The following is a 19,816-nucleotide window of genomic DNA, read 5'->3' as shown; positions in this document are numbered from 1 at the left end:
TCCCCTCCCCACCCACCCCGGAAGCCAGCGCGTGGCTTTGTTCCTGCTGCCAGACTGACCTTCCGTCCCACTGACTGGGTGAGGCCTAGCATAAAAGCAGGAAAGAGAGTGAGCTCCCTGTGGACCTTGGCTGCCATCCAGGGTCCTTGTTTCCTGGGACAAGGCCCCGCAAGTAGGAGTCGGGAGGGGCCTGTGGGGACAGCCAGCCCTGCCCAGGTTGGGGGCCAGGCCGAGGAGGCAGCCCTTAGGAATTGTGTCTGGTACCCAAGCTCAGTCACGGCTCCTTGCATCTCAGGCCTGGGACTTTCTCTGCCTCTCAGGCACCCTTGCCAGCCCAGTGCCGAGGTCACTCCAGGCATCAGGGCTGTGCATGCACCACGGTGCCGCCCCCACAGCGTGGTTCTGAGCGTGCCAGCAGAAGGGAGCGCTTGCATCATGGCCGCAGCGCCCGCGCCTTCCTCCTTGGCCCCTTTTGGCAGCTTGCCCTCAACAGAGGGACCGTGGTCTTCAGGTCCCCCCCCCCCCTCCAGCTCTGCAGCAGGGATCCTAGCTCGGGTCTCTGGCCTTGAAGCAGGGGCGCCAGCTTGTCGGGAAGGGGCACAGCAGGGCACGCAGAGGGACTTCTGCCCGGGTGCGTTGTTTCTGGGCTGTGAGCGAGGGTGGCATGCTGACCGCAGGAACAGGCGCCCCAAGACCAGGCTTCCTTGGGGGGTTGGAGCTGGTCGTGGTGGAGCCCTCGGGAAGCTGTTGGGAACCGCTGCTCTGCTCATGGAGCCCAAACCTTCACGTCGGTCAGGGCTCTGGGCATCTGCAGCCTGCAAATAACCCTGACGGGAACGAGCGCCGGGGTGTGTCCTGGGCCGTGGGAAGGGCCAGCCCGGCCTCTTCCCGTCCCAGCAGGTCTGAGATCCTGGCAGAGTGAAGGGAGGGAGCTTTGGACCCAGCGAAATGCCTGTCTTCTCATTCGGGGACACAGGGCACCTGGGCTTGTGTCTTCAGGGCCGCCCATCCAAGGTGGAGCCCCGCCCGGGCCTCTGTCCTGCTCCTGGGGGCGTCTGGTGGAGGGCAGGGCTCAGAGCCCCACTCGGCCTATCGTAGTCGGTGAGCTGCCTCCCCTCAGCCCAGGCCGCCTCTCCTGCGGGGTGCGTGGTGAGGGCTGGGGGGTGCTGCGCAGCCAGAGCCCAGCGGGCGGTCAGCGTTTTGTGGCTGTGGATAAGTGAGCGGGTGGTCCTGGTAGGTCCGCCTGTGGCCTCTCTAACGCCTCCTGCCCGGGGTCCATGGCAGAGGTGCATTAAGGCGGGTTCCTGTTGAATGTGGCTTGGCCACCACCTCGGGAGTGGGAAGTGGCCATTTGTATGTTATCCCTACATTTGGGGGAAGACAGCTGACACGTGCCTCACTTTGGGGGGCCCCAAAGCCATCCTGCTGGCAGCCCCTCAGCAGCAGACACCCGGGTACCCTGGGTGGGCAGGGGCTTGGGCCCAGGGTGTGAGCAGACGCTGCTGGGCGGCGGGGATCCCAGCCCTGCCCCTCTGAGTTCTAGGCTCGCAGCCTGGAGTCGAGGTTCTGTGTGCGCTCTGCCCTTGGCCTGTGTCTGGCCCAGCACCTCCCACACGTGCTTCTCTCCGTGCCAGCTCTGGCCCGGCTCCCATCCAACCGACACAGCCACTTTGGGTGCACGAGGGCACCCAAAGCTGGGGCCGCACGAGGGCTACAGCTTCCAGCCCAAGCAGGACAGCTCTGGGGTATTTTTTGTTTTTTGTTTGTTTGTTTTAAGGGCCACACCTGCGGCATATGGAGGTTCCCAGTCTAGGAGTTGAATCGGAGCTGCAGCTTCCAGCCTACACCACAGCTCGAAGCAATGCTGGATCCTTAACCCACTGAGCGAGGCCAGGGATCGAACCCGCATCCTCAGGGATCCTAGTTGGGTTCGTTAACCACTGAGCCATGGAGGGAACTCCAGGACACCTCTGTTCTGAGCCTTCCCTCCCGAAATTCCGGGCCTCTGACGCTGTGTGGTTGACCTCGGTAGCCAGGCAGCCCAGACCTGGTCCTCCCAGGCCTGCTCAGACACCACTGTCCCCTGCAGGAGCCAGGCCCGGCCAAGGTGGCTGTCACCAGCAGCAGCAGCAGCATCCCCAGTGCTGAGAAGGTCCCCCCTACCAAGTCTACACTCTGGCAGGAAGAAATGCGGGCCAAGGACCAGTCAGATGGGAGCAGCCTGAGTCCGGCCCAGAGTCCAAGCCAGAGCCAGCCTCCTGCCGCCAGCACCCTGCGGGAGCCAGGGCTGGAGAGCAGAGACGGTAAGTCCAGAGCGCAGAGACGGCACTAGTACAGGCCTCCCGACGGAGTCGGTGCTGGGACTCGGGGCCCGGAGCCCGACCCGCCTTCCAGCTCTTGGGTCCCGTCAGTGAGGCAGGAGGACGTCCCTGCTCGGGGCCCAGCAGGGGCTGCGAGACCACGACGCTGTGCCTCGGGGTCGTGTACGGGGGGCCTCTGGGGCCTGTGCCCGGTGCTGCTTCGTGTCAGGGCTGGTCAGCACCAGAGGCCCCGCTGCCCTCGCTGTCCCATCCTGCCCGGCCCCTGGATGAGGCGGGGGCGGAAGGCCCCGCGGAGGAGACGGTTGGCACTGGTGCTCCGCCTCCGTGCACTTGGGAGGGCTCTGCACGACCCGGGCTGGCCTCCCCGTTCCTGTCTAAGCAGGTCACTAGGGCTGAGGGGACCAGCGAGACTGGCCCTGGCCCCTCAGGCAGAATGCACTTGGTCCGGCTCGGCCCTCCTCTGGCAGCGCACACCGCCCACGTCCAGCCCGTTCACCCTCCCGCTGCCGCAAGCCCTCTCCCCGCCCTCCAAGACCGTGCGCTCAGCCTGCACGGCCGGCTGGCCCTTGGGGTCCTCCTGGGTGTGTGGCCAGGAGCTCCGCGACCCCTGTTGGTCTGACTGGGGAGCTGGTTAGGGAGGGCCGGGGGTGGGCTGCACCCCTTCTTGAAAGAGCCTCAGGACCAGAGGTGGCGGCAGGCTGAGCACGTCTCCCGTCCCCGCTCTTCCAGAGGAGAGCGCCACGAGCAGCGACCGCGTGGACGGTGGCCGCAAAGTCCGGGTGGAGAGCGGCTACTTCTCCCTGGAGAAGACCAAGCAGGACGTGAAGGCCGAGGAGCAGCAGCTGCCTCCGCCGCTCTCCCCTCCCAGCCCCAGCGCCCCCAGCACCAGGTACAGTGGCCCCGGACCGCCCTCCCCGGAGCCGGGTCGTCCCCTTCCTCCACCAGGTCCACAGCACCTGGGCCGAGGGGTCTGCAGCAGCTCCTCCCTGGACGCGGCCCGCCGGCCCCAGGCCCACGTGGACTCCGGCAGCACCGGCGGGCAGGGAGCAGAGAGACTGGGGCCCGCCTCCGCCTTCAAAGCCAGCAGGCAGTACGCCACCCTGGCCGACGTCCCCAAGGCCATCAGGATCAGCCACCGAGAAGCCTTCCAGGTGGAGAGAAGGCGGCTGGAGCGTAGGACACGGGCCCGGAGCCCGGGCAGGGAGGAGGTGGCCCGTCTGTTTGGCACCGAGCGGAGGTAAGAGGGGGCTGGAGGGTCTGGCGCGGGCACCGCAGCGCACGCCCTCCCCACCCTCAGGGCCTTCTGTGGACACTCTCACACGCTAGTGACACACGTGTTCTCCCCTGCCCTCCCTCGTCCACACGAGAGCCTGGGGAGAGGCAGGGCTTGGAGGTGGGTCCGGGACTGGGTCAGGTGGAGCCGTGGGCCTGGACTGGGTCTCAGGGTGGGGGCCCCTGTGCGTCCCCGAGAGCTGGGGAGGGAGTGTGGCTCCGTCCCTGAGGCCTACGAGCCCAGGCCTGCCCCAGAGCGCCCGAGGCCCCCTCCCGCCAGGGCGTCCACCCCCAGCTGGACTGGAGCCTCTGCCCGGGGTGTGGGGGGGCCACCGGAGGCGCGGGGACCTTGCCGCCGTTGGAGCACCTGCATGCTTTCAGGGAGCAGGGAGAGCAAAGCTGTAGTTTTCTGCGCCTTTTCAAAGAGGTTGCTTCTAGGAAGGAGGTTCAGACCCAGGCTCCAGAAGCACCTGCAGCATGTCCTCCCCGTCCACCCCGAGCTCAAGCCCAGCTCAGAGTTGGGGCACGCTCTAGGGACAGACCAGGGTGGCCCGGGCTCCCTGCCAGGAGGCCGGCTGGGAACAGGATGCTTTGCTCTCCTGCCCCCTTGCTGCTTACCACCCACCACCTCCTCGGTGTCCCCTCCAGGTTTGGGGACCCGTGACTAGGGGGAGAAGGAGACTGCGTGCTTAAGTCCTCATGAGAGGGGCCCTCCCAGCCAGTCTGTCTGCCCGGGGCATCAGCAGCCATCCCAGCACATGGGGGCAGAGACGGGGTCGAGAAGCAGGGGACACCTCAGGGGGACAGCCTGGCCCAGCAGAGCTGTGCCACCGAGCCCAGGCCCGGCCCGGGAACGGGAGGGCCCTGCTCCTGGGACAGATCCGGGATGAGGCCAAGGCTGTCCTTAACTCACGTAACTGCACGTGAACGGCTTGCCGGCTGCAGGAGGCCACGGGGCCTCCTCGCTGCGTCCTGCAGGCCCCTGAGTGGGCAGCCACACCTGGTTTGGCGGTGACCAAAGAATTAACATTCAGCACACCTGCTTGGCTTAAATCCCTCTCGGCTGGCGGCGCGGGGTACACGGCATCTCTGGGGCTTTGCTTTCCACCTGCTCTTTGCCACCGTGGGGGTGGGCCTTCCCCTGTGCTGGCTCCCTGAGCCCCTCACCTCTGTGTCCTAACGCTGTAACGTCACTTCCTTACTGACCCCGATGACATCTGACTGGCTGTTGTCACTTTCCGAGGCCTGCTCTCTGGTCCTGAGTAGCCCTGCAATGTCTGTGTAGAACCGAACCCCAGATGACAGGAGGTCGGCCACCGTCCCCAGAGGCGCAGCTGCCCAGGAGCCCGGCTGGGGGACATCGGGGCTTAGTTTGGACGGGCCGTGGCCCTGAAGGGGTCCGCCGACGGACCCCGGAGCCTGTGAAACACTTCTTGGGTTGTGAGCCAGTGCCGAGCGAGCGTGGGGAGGCGTGGCCTTTGTTGCACTGCTGGTGACCCGCACCAGGGCCAGCTGCCCGTGGTCCCAGCTGCCCCTCAGCTAGAACCCGGGGAGGCGGATCTGTCCATCACTAGCCCCTCCGAGAGGCTCTGCTGTCCTACCTGCAGGACTCCAGGGGACCCACGATTAAAAGGCCCCCCCTGGGCACAGTCAGCCAGGGTCAGCTCACCAGAGCCCCGCAGGGGCTGCGCCCCTCCTCTCAGCTGACCCCGCGCGGCCCTGGCAGTGCTGCGGCAGGCGATTCGCATGTGACCCGGCGGGCGCTGTTCCCCAGGGCCCTTCCGGGCTGGCCAGGCCGGGGCCCATGGGGAGAGCTCTTGTTGCACATGCGGCTCCAAGGCCTGAGCGGGCCCGGGACCTCCTCCAAACCACCCACAACCGTCAAGGACGGGATGCCTCGGCCAGCCTGCTTACGCCGCTACCTGGCTTCCTGCACTCATGCCACGCGCCCTCTCCTGCCACCCGCCTGGCCGCCCTCGGCCGCGCCTGCCCTGCTGGCTCCTGGCTCGGCCTGGGGGCATGGGTGGGAGCAGAGAGCCAGGTGCCTGGGCTCTGCCCCAGCATCACGGCTTTCCCGGAGGAACCCAGGAGCCAAGCGCTTGGTCGCCCCACCCGAGGGAGAGCCGCCCTGGGCCCCCACCACCTCCTTCCTGGGGGGCTAGACTTCCGTCTCCTGGGCTCAGCGGCTTGGCCCTTGCTGCCCTGGCCCTGGTCCCGGGTGCGGGAGAGCCCTCCCACCAGGGGAGTGGGGCATCTCGGGGAGCACAGGCCTCGGGCCCGGTGACGGGCGGGCAGCCCACAGGGGCGCATCCCCCACAGCCCCTCGTGACGCGGGGGCAAGGCTGGTCTCCCTCCGCGGTCGTCACCTCGGGTTTTTGCTTCTTTAGTTCTTTGGATGGTTTTGACTGACCATGATTTGATCTTGACCCGCGGTCCTCTGCTGTGTACTCACTCTCCAGCCTTGTTTTCTTTCAGGTCTTGCCCCTGCCCACCTCCTCGCGCTGTGTCGCTGTGACGTTCCGCGCCCCTCCTCCGCCTGCTTCGCTCCCATCTCAGCTCCGGCTCCAGCCTAGATGGCCTGACGATGCCGCCCACCCTTTCACAGAAATCAACTCGCTTTGTTCTCGTTTTAATTTGGGTTTTGATTCTTTTGACTGTTGGCAGTAAATGTTAATTCATGGGCCTTTTTCTTGCTCAGTTGGGGCGCCCTGGGGTGGGGGCTGCATCCTGGGCTGCTCTGGAACGTGACGAGGGTGGCGCGCCCTCCCAGGTGGTGGTTGCCTTGCGATCCCAGCTGTGGCTCGGGAGGGGACACACACGGGGTGATGAGCTGGGACGGGGACGGGGACGGGCTCAGCCGAAGGACAGCCCCTGCCCGCAAGCTGCTGCCGCCCCTGCGCAGCTCCCGCTGCGGGGCGGGTGGGGGAGCGGCGGCGGCGGCGATGAGCTGGCTGAGCGAGGGGTGTGCGCGGCCCCGGAGGCGCGTGTGGGCCAGGCCGGGGGTGTTGGCTCAAGGAGCCCCCGAGACTGTGACCATGTCCCCTCGGGTTCTGGGGACCCTGTCTCCACCTCAGCAGCCTCATGTCCTCTCTTGCAGGAGGTCTCAGGTCATTGAGAAGTTTGAGGCCTTGGACATCGAGAAGGCAGAGCACATGGAGACCAACGCGTCGGCCGGGCCCTCGCCATCGAGCGACACGCGCCAGGGCCGCAGCGAGAAGAGGGCGTTTCCCAGGAAGCGGGTGCGTGTTCACCACGGGGCTGCACTCGGGCCCCAAGCCCACTGGGCGCCCCTTTCGTCGATTCTCGTGTCTCTCGGCTCCTTCTCGGATGAGCGAGCTTCTCGAGGGAAGGCCTGCCCTCTGGGTCTTCCCGCCGGCGTCCGCGCCTCTGCTGCCATCCTGAGCCGCGGCCAACGCCCTCTCTTGCTCTCGGGGGCGGCCCGCCTTCCTCCCTTTCTCTTTCGGGCAGAGGCTACGGCCCCGCTTCTCTGCTCGGTCCTTACGGTGGGTTCCACTTCTGAAACCTGCCTCTCCAGGCCGCCTGCCTCTCGTGGCCCTGCCGCATCCGACTTCATCTTGCTCCCTGTTCTCTCTGGTCTCAGCGGGGCCCTGCATCTTCCCTCCGTGACGCCTCGGAGCTGGGGGCAGGGGGCCAGGAAAGCTGGTGCCCAGTGCGTCGGAAAGGGAAGGGCGACTTAGCAGCCACCACGGGAAGCTGGAGGCGCCGGACCAGGAGTCCGGGCGCAGGTCCCATCGGCCCCGGGGAGCGGGACGCCGCAGCGCTCCCCCCCCCCCCGCCCCCGCCTCGCCTGGAAGTCGGCCCTGCAGCCCGGCCCTCCCTCCCAGGACTCCGGCCGCCGCAGGCTGGCTGGTGCTGACCGGCTGCTCTCTGCCGCAGGACCTCCCCAGCGACGCGCCTCTCCCGGACACCTCGGCCTCCCCCCTGTCTCCACACCGAAGAGCCAAGTCACTGGACAGGAGGTCCACGGAGTCCTCCCTGACGGTGAGCCCAGGCCCAGAGACGCTGCCGCTTCTGTCCTCACCTCCTCACAGGCTGCCCCCTCTGCACATGGGCCCTCGTGTCTGCGTGGGAGGCGGAGGCCGTGTTTCTGCCTTTCTTTGGGCTCCGAGGGCACCTGAGCACGAGGTCCAGTGGATGCGCCCGTCCGGCTGGGCTGCACCATTTCGGCTCTGGGGGCTCGGGGCCGCAGCAGGGAACCCATTTTTCTTGTTCTGAGTGTTTGTTTTTGTGATGTTTTGGAGGCAGGAGCACCCCCTCCCTGGGTGTTTGTCTGGTTCGTGGGGTCCCTGCGGAGGAAGAGCGGCCTTTGCTCCAAGGCGTGGGAGCTGTGGCCATCGGCTAGGGGTGGTCAGGCGGCTCCAGCACAGTCATCGCTCCTCAGGGAGCCCCGAGTGGCAGGCCAGAGCCTTGGGATGAGACGCCCTTCTGCTTTGTCCTCACCCTTCTGAGGAGCCCGGGGCTGGTCCTGCCCTGACCTGCAGGCGGGGACCTCAGCCGCGCCCTGACCTCTAGGCGGGGCCAGGGCAGCCGGCTTTCTTTCCTGGAGGAAGCTTGGTTTCCCCGGAGTCTGCGTGCGTTTGGAGCAGAGGCTCCAGAGCATGTGTGCCTGGTAGGTGTCTTGCCACGTGGCACCCGCTGTCTCAAGCGCCACTGTGGTCTGTGGTCCTGGGTCCTCAGAACAGGGAGGGAGAAGACAGCACAGCCCTGTTGTGGTCAAGGAGGCTGTAGGAACGTGGACGTGGGGCTGAGGGGAGCAATGGTTCCCGTCTCGTTACACACTGGCCTTGCTGGCGCCCAGGTGTGCGACCCCGCCGGGCCCTGCTGGGCTGAGGTGGCCCTGAAGGTGCTCTCGTGCTGCTCCTCGGGCCCAGCACCCAGGTGCCCGAGGACCCGCAGGGACAGCGCCCTGCCCGGGTTCTTCTGTAGGGAAGCGGACACTCGGATTCATCCTGCTGGCCCGGTGGCCTGAGGGTCTTGGCGGACTCGCATCTTGCTCCACGCCAGGCGTGGCCTCTGCTCATCTTCCCGTGGCTTCTGAGAGGACTTCCCGCTCTCCCCTCTGCCATGGCTGCCCATCTTCCCTCCACATGAGACGAGCCCTTCTGTGCGGGCCCATCTTCTCTGCCTCCCGGGCAGCCCAGCTGTGCTGCTCACGGCGAAAGGGCCCGGGCCCAGCATCCTTCCTTCCAGACGGGCGCCTGTGGAGGGCCTTCGCGGGCCGGTCTGGCCGGGGAAGAGCCCCTTCCCCGGAGCCCCCGTCCTCTGGAGAGACGCCTGCCGCCTTTGTCACCCTCTGCCGGCAGCTGCAGTACTCGGGGCGTTCCTCTGAACTGTTCTTCCTCTCCCTTTCTTAGCCCGACCTGCTGAATTTCAAGAAAGGCTGGCTGACCAAGCAGTACGAGGATGGCCAGGTGAGTGGCCTGCGGCACCAGGGAGCAGGTGTGAGGCCCAGCCATCCTTGGCCCCAGTGGGCGTGGGGGCACCAGCTGTCCTCACCTCCAGCTCACCCCCTCGTCTCTTGGACCAGGACCATGGCCAAGAGCCCATCTGCCTGGAAAGACAGGCCTTGGGCGGGGCGGGGGCAGCAACAGGGAAGCCCCAGCCCGGCCTCCCTGCACCGCGTGTGCCGACACACTCCCGCTCCCGCGGGGTCTCCGCCCCAGGCCGTGGGTGTGGCCCCAGCACTGGCTCCTCCCCCAGCATCCTCTCCAGACCCCAGAGCACAGGCTCCCAGGAGAGGAAGCAGCCCGCCTGTGGGGTAGCAACTGCAGGGCTGGGGGCGCGGGAGCTGCAGCAGGAGGAGGGAGCCACTCGCAGCTGCTTGGGATGGTGGGAGTGTGTCAGGACAAGCCTGCTGGGCCACACCCGGAGGCCCCCGAGCCCGCAGCCCCAGCCCACACCCTGCTTTCTGAGCGCCTGCCAAGCCGTTCTTTTTCTTTCGCCCCCTGTCAACCCCTTGGCCGTGCGTGAAGACTCGAGCTCCCTCCCTGCCACTCACAGTGAAGATCTGGGAGTCTGGCTGCAGGTGGGCGCCCCCCCCCCCCCCCCCCCGGCTAAGCCAAGGGGTGGCCGGGGCCACTGGCAGCCCCCTTGCCACTGCGGGGGCCCAGCTCCGTCTGCAGCTGCAGCCTCTGGAGCTGCAGCACTGCTCACCAGCCACTTTGTGGGGTCGAGCGCCCACCCCCGCTGTCCATGCTGCCATGTCACCAGGGAGAGGTCACCCGTGTGTGCGAACCACCAGCAGGAGGGGCCCTCTGCTTTAGCTGTGCTCAGGGGGGTCCCCCAGGACCCTGGCTGGGTCGCCTCGGAGCAGAAGGTGGGAGCTGAGTGCTGGTTCTCCCTTCCTTTTCAGTGGAAGAAGCACTGGTTTGTCCTTGCTGATCAAAGCCTGAGGTTCTACAGGGACTCGGTGGCTGAGGAGGTGAGTGGCTCCACTCCTCTGGGCGGATGGGCATCAGGAGGCTCTGCTGCTCCAGGGCTCAAGTCCCCTCGCATTGGCTCCCGAGAGGGCCCGCCTCTCCCAGGACCCATCCCTGCAGGGACGTTGGCCCTCTGGACCTATGCAGGCGTCTGCTCACAGGGGCTCTCACTGGCGTTTTCTCTTCTCTGTTCTTTGAAAAACCCTGAAAGGCGTCTTATTTTAGGAGTTCCTGTCGTGGCTCAGTGGTTAACGAACCTGCCTAGTATCCATGAGGACTTAGGTTTGACCCCTGGCTCCGCTTAGTGGGTTAAGGATCCAGTGTTGCTGTGAGCCGTGGTGTGGGCTGCAGACATGGCTCAGATGCCACGGTGCTGTGGCTGTGGTGTAGGCTGGCGGCTACAGCTCCAATTCGACTGCTAGCCTGGGAACTTCCATGTGCCGTGGGTACAGCCCTAAGAAGACAAAAATAAATAAATAAATAAATAAAGACGTCTTATTTTAAAAGTCAAGATAAACAGTTTTGTTTTTTCTGTAGGAGGTTTTGTGGTGAATTGAGCCTTTTAAAGAACTGAACTAAATCTTGTCCCTCGTCTTCTGACAAGGACGGGCAGTAGCCGCGAACATGGCTGTCCCAGTTGAGCGTTCTGACTCCCTTGTGGAACCAACCAGAAGGGGCGCTTTCTTCACCTACGGAAAATCAAATCTTACTGCTTGCATTCCTATCCAGGAATCCTTCAGCTAATTTCACATCCGAAAGAGATCCGTGCTCTGCGTTAGCCCTTGCTGCACTTCTGTAGGAGCAAGGGGTCGGAAGCGCCTCAGTGTGCAGCACTAGAGGGCTGCTCGTGTGCTCAGAGCCGAAGCAGCTGCAGGGGCGGGACGTCAGGGACGTCAGTGTGGGTGGCAGGCCTCTGGGCGCACCTGCAGTCGGGGACGGAGGGAGCATGGGTAAGGGTTTAGCCGATCTCAGAGAGGCATCTGCAGACCCTGGGGAGCCATTCAGGGCTTTTTATAACAAAAATACTGGTATGAAACTCTGCTGTCATTTACTTTCTCTGTTGTGTTGGCGTTTGCACTGATGATTTGTGCCTTGGCCTCGTCGGCCACAGTAGCAGATGGCCAGTGGCCATAGTCCTTCACGGCCACTCTTACAATGCTGAAGAAAGGGCCTTGGCGGAAGAGTAAAAGTACCGATTTTATTAGGGCTCGACCCTTGAGCACCCATCTGTTTAATAATCTGTTTGGGGTTTTTTTTTGTTTGTTTGTTTTTTGTTTGTTTGCTTGGTTTTTTGTGTGTGTTTTTGCCATTTATTGGGCCGCTCCCGCGGCATATGGAGGTTCCCAGGCTAGGGATCGAATCGGAGCTGTAGCCACCGGCCTGTGCCAGAGCCACAGCAACGCGGGATCCGAGCCGCGTCTGCGACCCACACCACAGCTCACAGCAGCACCGGATCCTTGACCCACTGGACAAGGCCAGGGATCGAACCCGCAACCTCATGGTTCCTGGTCGGACTGGTTGGCCACTGAGCCACGACGGGAACTCCCACAATCTGTTTTTAAAATATGAACTCTGGAGTTCCCACTGTGGCTCAGCAGGTTAAGAACCTGACTAGTATCCATGGGGAGGCAGGTTCGATCCCTGGCCTCGCTCAGTGGGGTAAGGATCCAGTGTTGCCGTGAGCTGTGGTGTAGGTCGCAGACTCAGCTCAGACCCCGTGTGGCTGTGGCTGTGGTGTCGGCCGGCAACTCCAATTCGACCCCTAGCCTGGGAACCTCCCCAAGATGCAGGCGTGGCCCTAAAAAGAAAAATAATAAAATGGGAAGTCTGCCTGGGTCGTTTGTCCTGCATGTCCAAGTGTGACCGCGTCTGGTAGGGAGGCCTGTGCCCCTGCCCACCGTGCCCGCTGCCTCTCCTCGGGGAGCACTGCCTCTGCTCGGAAGAACAATGGACAGACCGAAGCCCCCGCGGTTTGGGTGCTGGGCAGCTGTTTTCTTGAAAATAAACCCAGCGAGGCTACTACTTCCAGGAAAACGACTGAACAGATTTGTTACCAGTGACAGAGTAATTTGAGCTTCCCAGCAGACTCGGTCCTCTGCGGATGTGTTCGTTCACCAGCCTGCCGGCTTCCCTGGGCTCGTGCTCTTTGCCGGGTAGGTGGTGACAGGGCAGCGTGGTATTTGACCTGTGGAGCATCAGTCTCTGCGAGACATGCACAGCTCAGCACCTTCCAGGCGACAAGACGTCCCCAAACCCCGTGTGGATAAGAGATCCACCCAGAGCAGGGGAAGCCGTGGCTTTACCCGAGCAGAGCACAGAACTGCCGCCTGGCGAAGAAGAAGAGCCACGAGGGCCTGAAACGACGGTGCAGATACATCCCCGCTTTCCGACCCGCGTCAGCCTAGGCCGTCCACATAGACCTCGCCCCAAACAGCGGGGACAGCTGGAGGACAGGGCCGCGTGACAGTCCACTTGGCCTCAGACGCGAGGCATCACAGCGCCTTGCAGACATCTACGGGCTTTTTAGATGATGCTTTTTATTTCAAAAGTGAAATAGGTTTATTTGTGTTCTTAAAAAGTAAATAGGTACTTTTTTCCAGCTCATTTCAAGTATGGCTCATCTCATCGACAAAGCCCACATAAACGAAAGCTCTTTGGGGTCCTCGGTTTTTAGGCGGGTTAGGGCGGTTTGGGAGTCCCCGGCAAGGGAGGTCCTCGGCAGGACCCCGGCAGACGGCAGTGTTGGTGCTCCTAGGCGGTGAGGGGCGGGCAGCGTCCTGGCCGGTGAGCACACGAGCCCGCCAGCCACAGCGCTCGCAGGCGCTGGCCTTGACCGAGCACCTCTCGCCTCCTCTGCAGGCCGCGGACCTGGACGGGGAAATTGACTTGTCCACGTGTTGCGACGTCACAGAGTATCCCGTGCAGAGAAACTACGGCTTTCAGATCCACGTGAGTCGCGGTGGGGTTCAGAGGCGGGCGGGGCCTCGGGCCTTTCTGCCGGTGTGGGCGTCCGGTCCCGTCCCTTCGTCGGCCCTGTAGCTCTCCGCCCCCACCCCCAGTCTGTGATCGGAACTAAAAACAGGCGTGAGCATCTTTCTGTCAAGGCTGTCTAAAAGCCTCTTGTCACTGGAGGTTCTTAGCTTTTCCTCTGCCTCTTTAAGCGCTGGGGCTGGGGCCACTGAGGAGGGCGCTGAGCTGAGTCTCAGGCTGCTGGAGGGGTGCCTCTCGTTCTGCCCCTGGTCCCGTCACGCCTCCGCCCACAAATCTCTTTCCCCCACAGTCTTGTGAAGAACACTCAGACAAGCAAGGCGCTTCCCCCGCCCTAAAAAAAAAAATCTGATTAGACAGATGCAAGGGTTCGCACTGGCTGCTTCATCGCCGCTGGCGGCTTAGGGGCTACTGCAGGCAGCCAGGCTTGAGACCAGCGGTCGGGTCGCAGTAGCAGAGGGAGGCTCTGCCTGGAGAAGTGGACTGCGTGGCAAGGCCCCGCACGCGAAGCTGCTCCTCCTCAGGCTCGCGTTCCCAGCTCGAGCTTCGGGCCTGGCACAGGGCCCAAGCCTCTGTGCCAGTTTCGAACGAGGCCTCTGCATGGCGGGTTATTGCCCACGTGGTGGAACACAAGGTCCAGCCCTGCCCCCAGAGGCCCGCCCACTGCGTGCAGCCCGGCCAGCTCCCGCTCTGACAATGGGCTCAGGAGCTGGGACAGAGGCCAGACCTCTCTTTGGGGAAAGCCGAGTCTTCCCTCACGAGGGCTGCAGGAGCTGGTCAGCACCGAGCCTGCCCCCCCCGGCGCCAGGACCCCAGCAGCGTCGCTTTGTCTGCTCTTTGGTGCCAGACTCAGCTGTGTCTGGACCTGGCGTGGCTCTGGCAGGTGGCAGTGGCTGATGTTAATGACACTTGGGGGAGACTGAGGTTCAGACCCCAAGGCCAGTGAAGTCATTCAGAGGACTCCAGCCCCCAGGCCACTGGTCACAGCACTCGGCCTGCGGGGCCCCAAGCCAGAGCTGGAGGTGGCACTGATCTCGGTGGCCTGTGCTGCCCTTCGGCCCTGCGTCCCTGCAGGAGGAATGGATGTGCTTGGGGAGCTGGAACCCTGGTCTCCTCTCTGTGGACAGCGCCCAGTTTGGGCTCTCCGGGCCGCACGATGAGTCCCCTCCCTCACCCCCCCACCCCACCATCTTCGAGAGCAGCTTCCTCTGGGCAGGGCCTCCTGCCGGGACGAGGCCATTCCCATCAGTGATCAGGCTGCAGCTTCACTGTTCTAGGGACACTTTATGTGCAGTGCAGCCAAGGCCTAGGCCACACAGGTGCCAGTGTGCCCTCCTGGCCATCACAGGCCGGGCATTTCCAAGTCACCCGTGCTGCCTGGCTGATCTCACCCATCAGCCGAGCCCTCTTCACTTTCCCACGGGTGGGTACCGTGGCTTAGCCCAAGTTCAGGTGCTTCTCCGTGAGCCCCGTGGACTGAGAGGTCTACGTCGGGGGGCGGGGGGGTGTCAGCTTCCTGGAGGGGCTCAGCCTGGGTCACTAGGGAGCTTTAAGACCTCAAGTGGCAAAGCTGTCACTGGCCCAGCCACCAGACTTAGTGGCACCCACCAGGGCACAGAGGGACACGATGGGAGCCCTGAGTTCCGAGTTGGGAGCCTGCCCTGCAGAGAGGCTGTGGAAAGCACCAGAACGTGGAGGCCTGGGCCTTGGGCAGAGGTGCGAGAGGAGGGTGGGGGGGAGGCCGGCCGATCAGACTCCAGAAACACCGGGAGCGGGAGCCGGTGCGCACAAGCTCAGCAGCCCCCGACCCCAGCCGTCACCGAGGGCCCCGCCAGCAGAGACGGGCCGTGCCGAGCTCCCCTCTCCCGCTGCTGACGGCTCGCGTGGTCCTTTCACGATTAGCCTGAGGAACGGTTCTGACGCCCTCGCTCCTGCTTGGCAGGAGCCCGCAAAGGCAGTGAAGGACATGGGCCCCGCGCAGCCCGCCACCTGCCCCCCTGCCCCCTCGCCCCTGGTGGCACCGCGGGGACTGTGTCTCCAGGCCGCACCTCAGCTGCTGGCTGTGCTGCCCCCTCGTCCGCGATCCGCTCCCATGGAATGCAGTCCCCTCCCTCAGCCCCTCTGGCGGGCACCCCACAAGCTCACCCAAGCAGGGGTGCATGAAGTCGGGGACATTGTGCACACCCCGCCTCCGTCTGACCCCTCAGCCTGTGGAGCGGCCCCCGAGCCCAGCCTCGTGCCTGCCTCTCTCCTCCCCCAGGTCCCCCCCGGGGCCTGCTGTGCGCGGCTGCCCTCCGCTGGGCCTGCTCCCTGCCCGGCCACCCGCCAAGCCTCCTCGGCCTGCAAGGCCCGCCCAGCCCCCTTCCCGCTGCTGCCCCACGCACACGCCTTCCTCTGGTCGGGAGCCCCTGGCAGAACAGGGAGCATCTTGGTGCAGACGCCTCGGGGCAGCAGCGGGCGTCCTCGGGTGTGCTCTTCCCTTGGCCCTTGCTGACCCGAGGGGGCCCCTGTGCACTCCGGGGACGGCCACCTGGCCGCAGTGCTCCCCATGGGACCTCCTGGGGCGGGAAGGTGCCGGTCCCTGCCGACACCTCGTCTTTCGTGCAGACCAAGGAGGGCGCCTTCACCCTGTCTGCCATGACGTCTGGCATCCGGCGGAACTGGATCCAGACCATCGTGAAGCACGTCCACCCGACCTCCGCCCCGGACGTGACGAGGTGAGCCCCGGTGCCCCAGGCACTGCCTCCCCGCGCTCCCTCCGCCCCAGCGTCCGCTGCCCACCCCGCATCTGTGCTGCTGTGGGCGCTGCACGCAGCGGAGCGTCTCCCTGGGGTGGGCGCCGGGCCTCGGGGCTGAGCCCCGGTGGGCGAGGGCAGCCCCAGACGCCGCGTTCACAGCCCACCCGAGCACTTCCTTCTCCCTGCCGCTCCCCCGTCTCCGGGCTCCTGTGCAGCCAGGACAGACTCCTCCTGGGAGCCCTCGGTGCCGGAGGCCACACTGTTCCCTGTGTGAACATCCGTGCGTCGTGAGCCTTGTGATTCGCCACGTGCCCCCTCCTGGCCGTGGTTGGAAACCCGCTGTAGTCCTTTTACTAGAAGCGGAGGAGACGCTTCCGGGCCGCTTCGGGGCCCCTCATCGGTCCTGAGTGCCTCTGGCTCACGCAGTTCAGCCTGGAGTTTGCAATGCTTCTCGAGCGATGTCTTGTGTCGGAGGCCACGTGGGTGGTGGCGTCCCTGAGTTCTCCTGGGGCCGCGTCGCACCTCTGTCAGGTCCTCCCCCGCTTCCTGGGGGCACTGACCGCGCTCAGCACGGAGGCCGCGTTCCACTCGTTCTTCACCCAACCTTGTCTGTCCACCCCGCTGTCTGTTAAATGACAGGAGCTTGGCTCTTCCTGAGTCTGGACAGCCAGCAGCAGAGGCCAGGGCTCTCTGCGGGCATGTGGAGGCCCCATGCGGCAGCTTGGGGCCTGGCCGGGGGGACGATGGCCTGGGGTGTCCCGGGGCAGGCAGGGGATCTGGCCTCGGAAGAGCACAAAGGTCGGCCTCGAGAACACGTGGTTCAGGAGGTGCACCTCCCGCCGTCGGGGACACAGCCCACGGGGACAGGTGTAGCCTTTGTGTGGGAGGATAGACCTGCTGGAGCCAACTCCAGGGTCCGCGCATCTCAGGGTTGGAAGGGCTCCCCTCACCCCGCTTCTTCCTCATGGGCCTTTAAAGTTTGCAGGCAAGATGGGTTTTTAGTGCATCAATGTACTAGAAGTAGGTACCAGTGTCAGGTGTGGGAGCGAGCTGCACTGCAGCCCCATGTCTGCAGGGAGCTTCAGGGGGCTTCCTCTGCTGGAGGGAGTGGCGGGTCTGGCTTTGTGGCGTCCAGACACCTCACACGGCTGAGGTGTCAGTTTAGCGTCATCGTTGGAAGGTCAGTCCTGGCTTTGAATCGGAAGCTCGTGGGTTGCTGTCTCTGGCACAGGAGGCCACAGGGTTCTGCTGTGGTCACCCTTCCACGGGCCCGTCTTCTGGCCACACGTAAACACAGGCGCTCCCTGGAGCTCCACCCTGGCCAGCCCTTGTGCCCAGAGGGGCTTCCAGCCCTGTTCTCAGGGCTTGGGCCGGTCCAGAGGCCCCTTTGCTCAGGCTGGGGTCTTGGCATCTTATCCTCAGAGCCCCCCCCCCCCCCGCCCCCCGGTCCCCCAAGCCCCCTGTGCAGGAAGCCTTGTTGTGGGGACAGACTGGGGCTCTCCTTGGCATGGCCAGGTGGCAGGAGGCACCCTGAGCATTCTGTCCCCTCTGGCCCCCTGCACCAGGTGGGAGTTCAGGAGAGCCCCTGTGTGGCATGGGCTTGTGGGTGCCACCTGGGCCATCAAGCTCACTTGCCCACAGGTGGTCCGGGGCCTGTTCCTCTGATCCCTCTGTCACACCAGCCACCAGAGTAGTTTAGAGAAGACACAGGCCTGAGCATGTTACCTGCTTTTGAGGAGAGTGGCTGGTCTCATTCATTCTGTTTGCCACCACGGACTGCCCAGGACACCTGTGCCACAGAGGCCACCTCCCACACGACCTCACTGGATGGTGGCTCTGCCCAGCACAGCCTGCTGGGGCTCTCGGCCTCGGCTCCGGGTGGGGCCAGGCTCCTTTGCCCCATCATCCCGGAGACGCCATCATGACGCTCGTCGGTGTCGTTGCCGCCAGGGGAGCCTCCCAGGGTGGCCCCGCTGGACACCTGGGCCATCTGCAGCTGCTCCGCCGGCCCCGCTCCGCCGGGCCGGGGTCCCTCCGAGGCCGCGCTGCCGGGCCGGGGTCCCCCAAGGCCGCTCCGCCGGGCCGGGGTCCCCCAAGGCCGCTCCGCCGGGCCGAGGCCCTCCCCTTGCCTGCGTGAGCCGCGGCCAAACAGAGAGAGGACGTGGTGAACGCAGGGAGCTGGGCCCGCTGCCCGGCACTCGGCCGCCAGGAACTTCGCCTGACAGGCTGTGTGTGTGTCCCAGCTCGTTGCCACAGGAAAAGAAGCGCAGCAGCTCCCCCTTGGAGACCTGCCCGAGGCCGCGGGAGACGCAGGGCGGGGAGCCCAGGGAGCCAGACCCAGAGCACAAGAGGAGCCGGGCTCGGGAGCGCCGGCGGGAAGGCCGCTCCAAGACCTTCGACTGGGCCGAGTTCCGCCCCATCCAGCAGGCCCTGGCCCAGGAGAGGGCTGGCGGCGCCCCGGGGCCCCCCGACGCCCACCCCGAGACAGAGCCCGGCGAGCTGGAGCGGGAGCGTGCGCGGCGGCGGGAGGAGCGCCGCAAGCGCGCCGAGGGGCTGGGCGCCGACGACGCAGCCCTGCGCATGGAGGTCGACCGGGGCCCGGGCCCGCCGGTGACCACCGCGCTCCGGACACAGAATGTGCACGTGGAGATCGAGCAGCGCTGGCATCAGGTGGAGACCACGCCCCTCCGGGAGGAGAAGCAGGTGCCCATCGCCCCCCTGCACCTGTCCTCTGAGGACGGGGGTGACCGGCTCTCCACCCACGAGCTGACCTCTCTGCTGGAGAAGGAGGTAATGGCCGAGGCGGCTGGGGCCGGGCGGGCGGGCTCCAGGCGGCAGCCTTCCCCAGCTGCCCCCGTGCCCAACTCCGCGAGAGAGACGGCCCGCCCACCAGAGGCTTGCCGAGGCCCCCACGGGGAGACAGACAGGTGGACAGACAGGTCCCCAGAAGGCAGCGCAGGCCAGGGGTGTGCAGGGGGCAGGGAGGAGCACCGGGCCTTGCCAAGGACCAGAGTCGACCATGCAGAGCCGGGGGTGCCAGAGCTGAGGCTGGTGGGCTTGCAGGGCCCCGTTTCAGGCATGAACTGGCGGTCTGGGTGGAAGAGGGGCTGAACAGAGCTGGGTTTCCCTGGACACCAGGCAGCCCTGGGAACCTCGGGGACCTGACGAGGGTGCAGGGCAGGCGGCTGGGGCTGGGGCAGCGAGACTCCCCAGAGAGAGGTGAGGCGGCTGGTCCCCGCCTTTGTGACATCCGTTTCCTCCGTGAAGATGTACCCAGAAAGCCTGTCTGCAGGATTTGGACCCTGGCTTTGTAAGTCTGAACAGAGGTTCGTGCCCAAGGAGGTGCAGCATTATGGCCCCCTTCTGGGGTGAAAAGAACACGCTTCAGAGTTGCTCTTAGCAAGAGAGCAGCCGAGGAAGTCACAGCCTGGCCTCCTTGGCCTGTCTCCACTTCCCACCTTCACACTTTGTGAAATTCAGGTGGCTGGCATTAATCACTAGCATCAGCACAGAGATTTTGTCTTCATTTTCTGCACCTGCTCGTGCAGTCACAGAGGCAGAGTGCAGTAGAGCGACAGTTCCGACCCGGGTTGCTCTCAGGAGCCAAAAGGAGCCTGCCGGTCAGCAGGCCGCAGTGGACCTGGCAGGCCAGGGCCTGAAAGCCAAGGCCCCGTGCATGCCTGTGGCACAGCCCGCGGCATACCCAGCTCCTTCACCTCCAGGGCACACGCGGGGAACGTCCAGGAAGGGGGCAGGCAGGGGATACCCGGGCTCAAAACCACTCAGAGCAGGAGGGAGGAGCAGCTCGCTTCTGAGGACCCCGTCTCACCAACACGGTTTCCTAGGAAGCGTTTCCCGTCAGCCTGCTAGACGGCGTGGCTGTGTCGAAGCTGAGGTAGAGCCTGGAGTCAGGCCTGCCCAGGGGCCTGTTGGACTGCGCGGAGGCCACCCAGGGCACCCGGCGGGTGGAAGGCTTCCTTCTGCCATGAGCACCAAGCCCTCATCTCCTGGTGGGGCCTGCGCCTGCTGGTCCTCAAGCAGGCCTGGAAATCACGTG

General features: G+C 65.1%; 1 protein-coding gene across 7 annotated transcripts in view; it reads left to right on the top strand.

The window, feature by feature from the left end:
* The window catches only part of MPRIP (myosin phosphatase Rho interacting protein), a 112,865-nt gene that overhangs the window by 70,647 nt on the left and 22,402 nt on the right, over nucleotides 1-19,816 (top strand). For 3 of the 7 annotated variants that reach the window (XM_047756587.1, XM_047756585.1, XM_047756586.1), the window contains exons 6-14: nucleotides 2,090-2,303; nucleotides 3,051-3,210; nucleotides 6,691-6,832; nucleotides 7,491-7,595; nucleotides 8,969-9,025; nucleotides 9,967-10,035; nucleotides 12,893-12,982; nucleotides 15,629-15,738; nucleotides 18,003-18,549. In XM_047756587.1, coding sequence (XP_047612543.1) covers nucleotides 2,090-2,303; nucleotides 3,051-3,210; nucleotides 6,691-6,832; nucleotides 7,491-7,595; nucleotides 8,969-9,025; nucleotides 9,967-10,035; nucleotides 12,893-12,982; nucleotides 15,629-15,738; nucleotides 18,003-18,549 — 1,494 coding nt within the window. Of the gene's footprint in view, nucleotides 1-2,089; nucleotides 2,304-3,050; nucleotides 3,559-6,690; nucleotides 6,833-7,490; nucleotides 7,596-8,968; nucleotides 9,026-9,966; nucleotides 10,036-12,892; nucleotides 12,983-15,628; nucleotides 15,739-18,002; nucleotides 18,550-19,816 lie in introns of all 7 variants that reach the window. The other 4 variants (XM_047756581.1, XM_047756583.1, XM_047756582.1 and 1 more) reach the window with 2 other exon arrangements.

Source organism: Phacochoerus africanus, chromosome 14, assembly GCF_016906955.1.
Source record: "Phacochoerus africanus isolate WHEZ1 chromosome 14, ROS_Pafr_v1, whole genome shotgun sequence".
In the NCBI taxonomy this organism is placed as follows: domain Eukaryota; kingdom Metazoa; phylum Chordata; class Mammalia; order Artiodactyla; family Suidae; genus Phacochoerus; species Phacochoerus africanus.
This window is presented reverse-complemented; position numbering and strand designations above follow the sequence as displayed.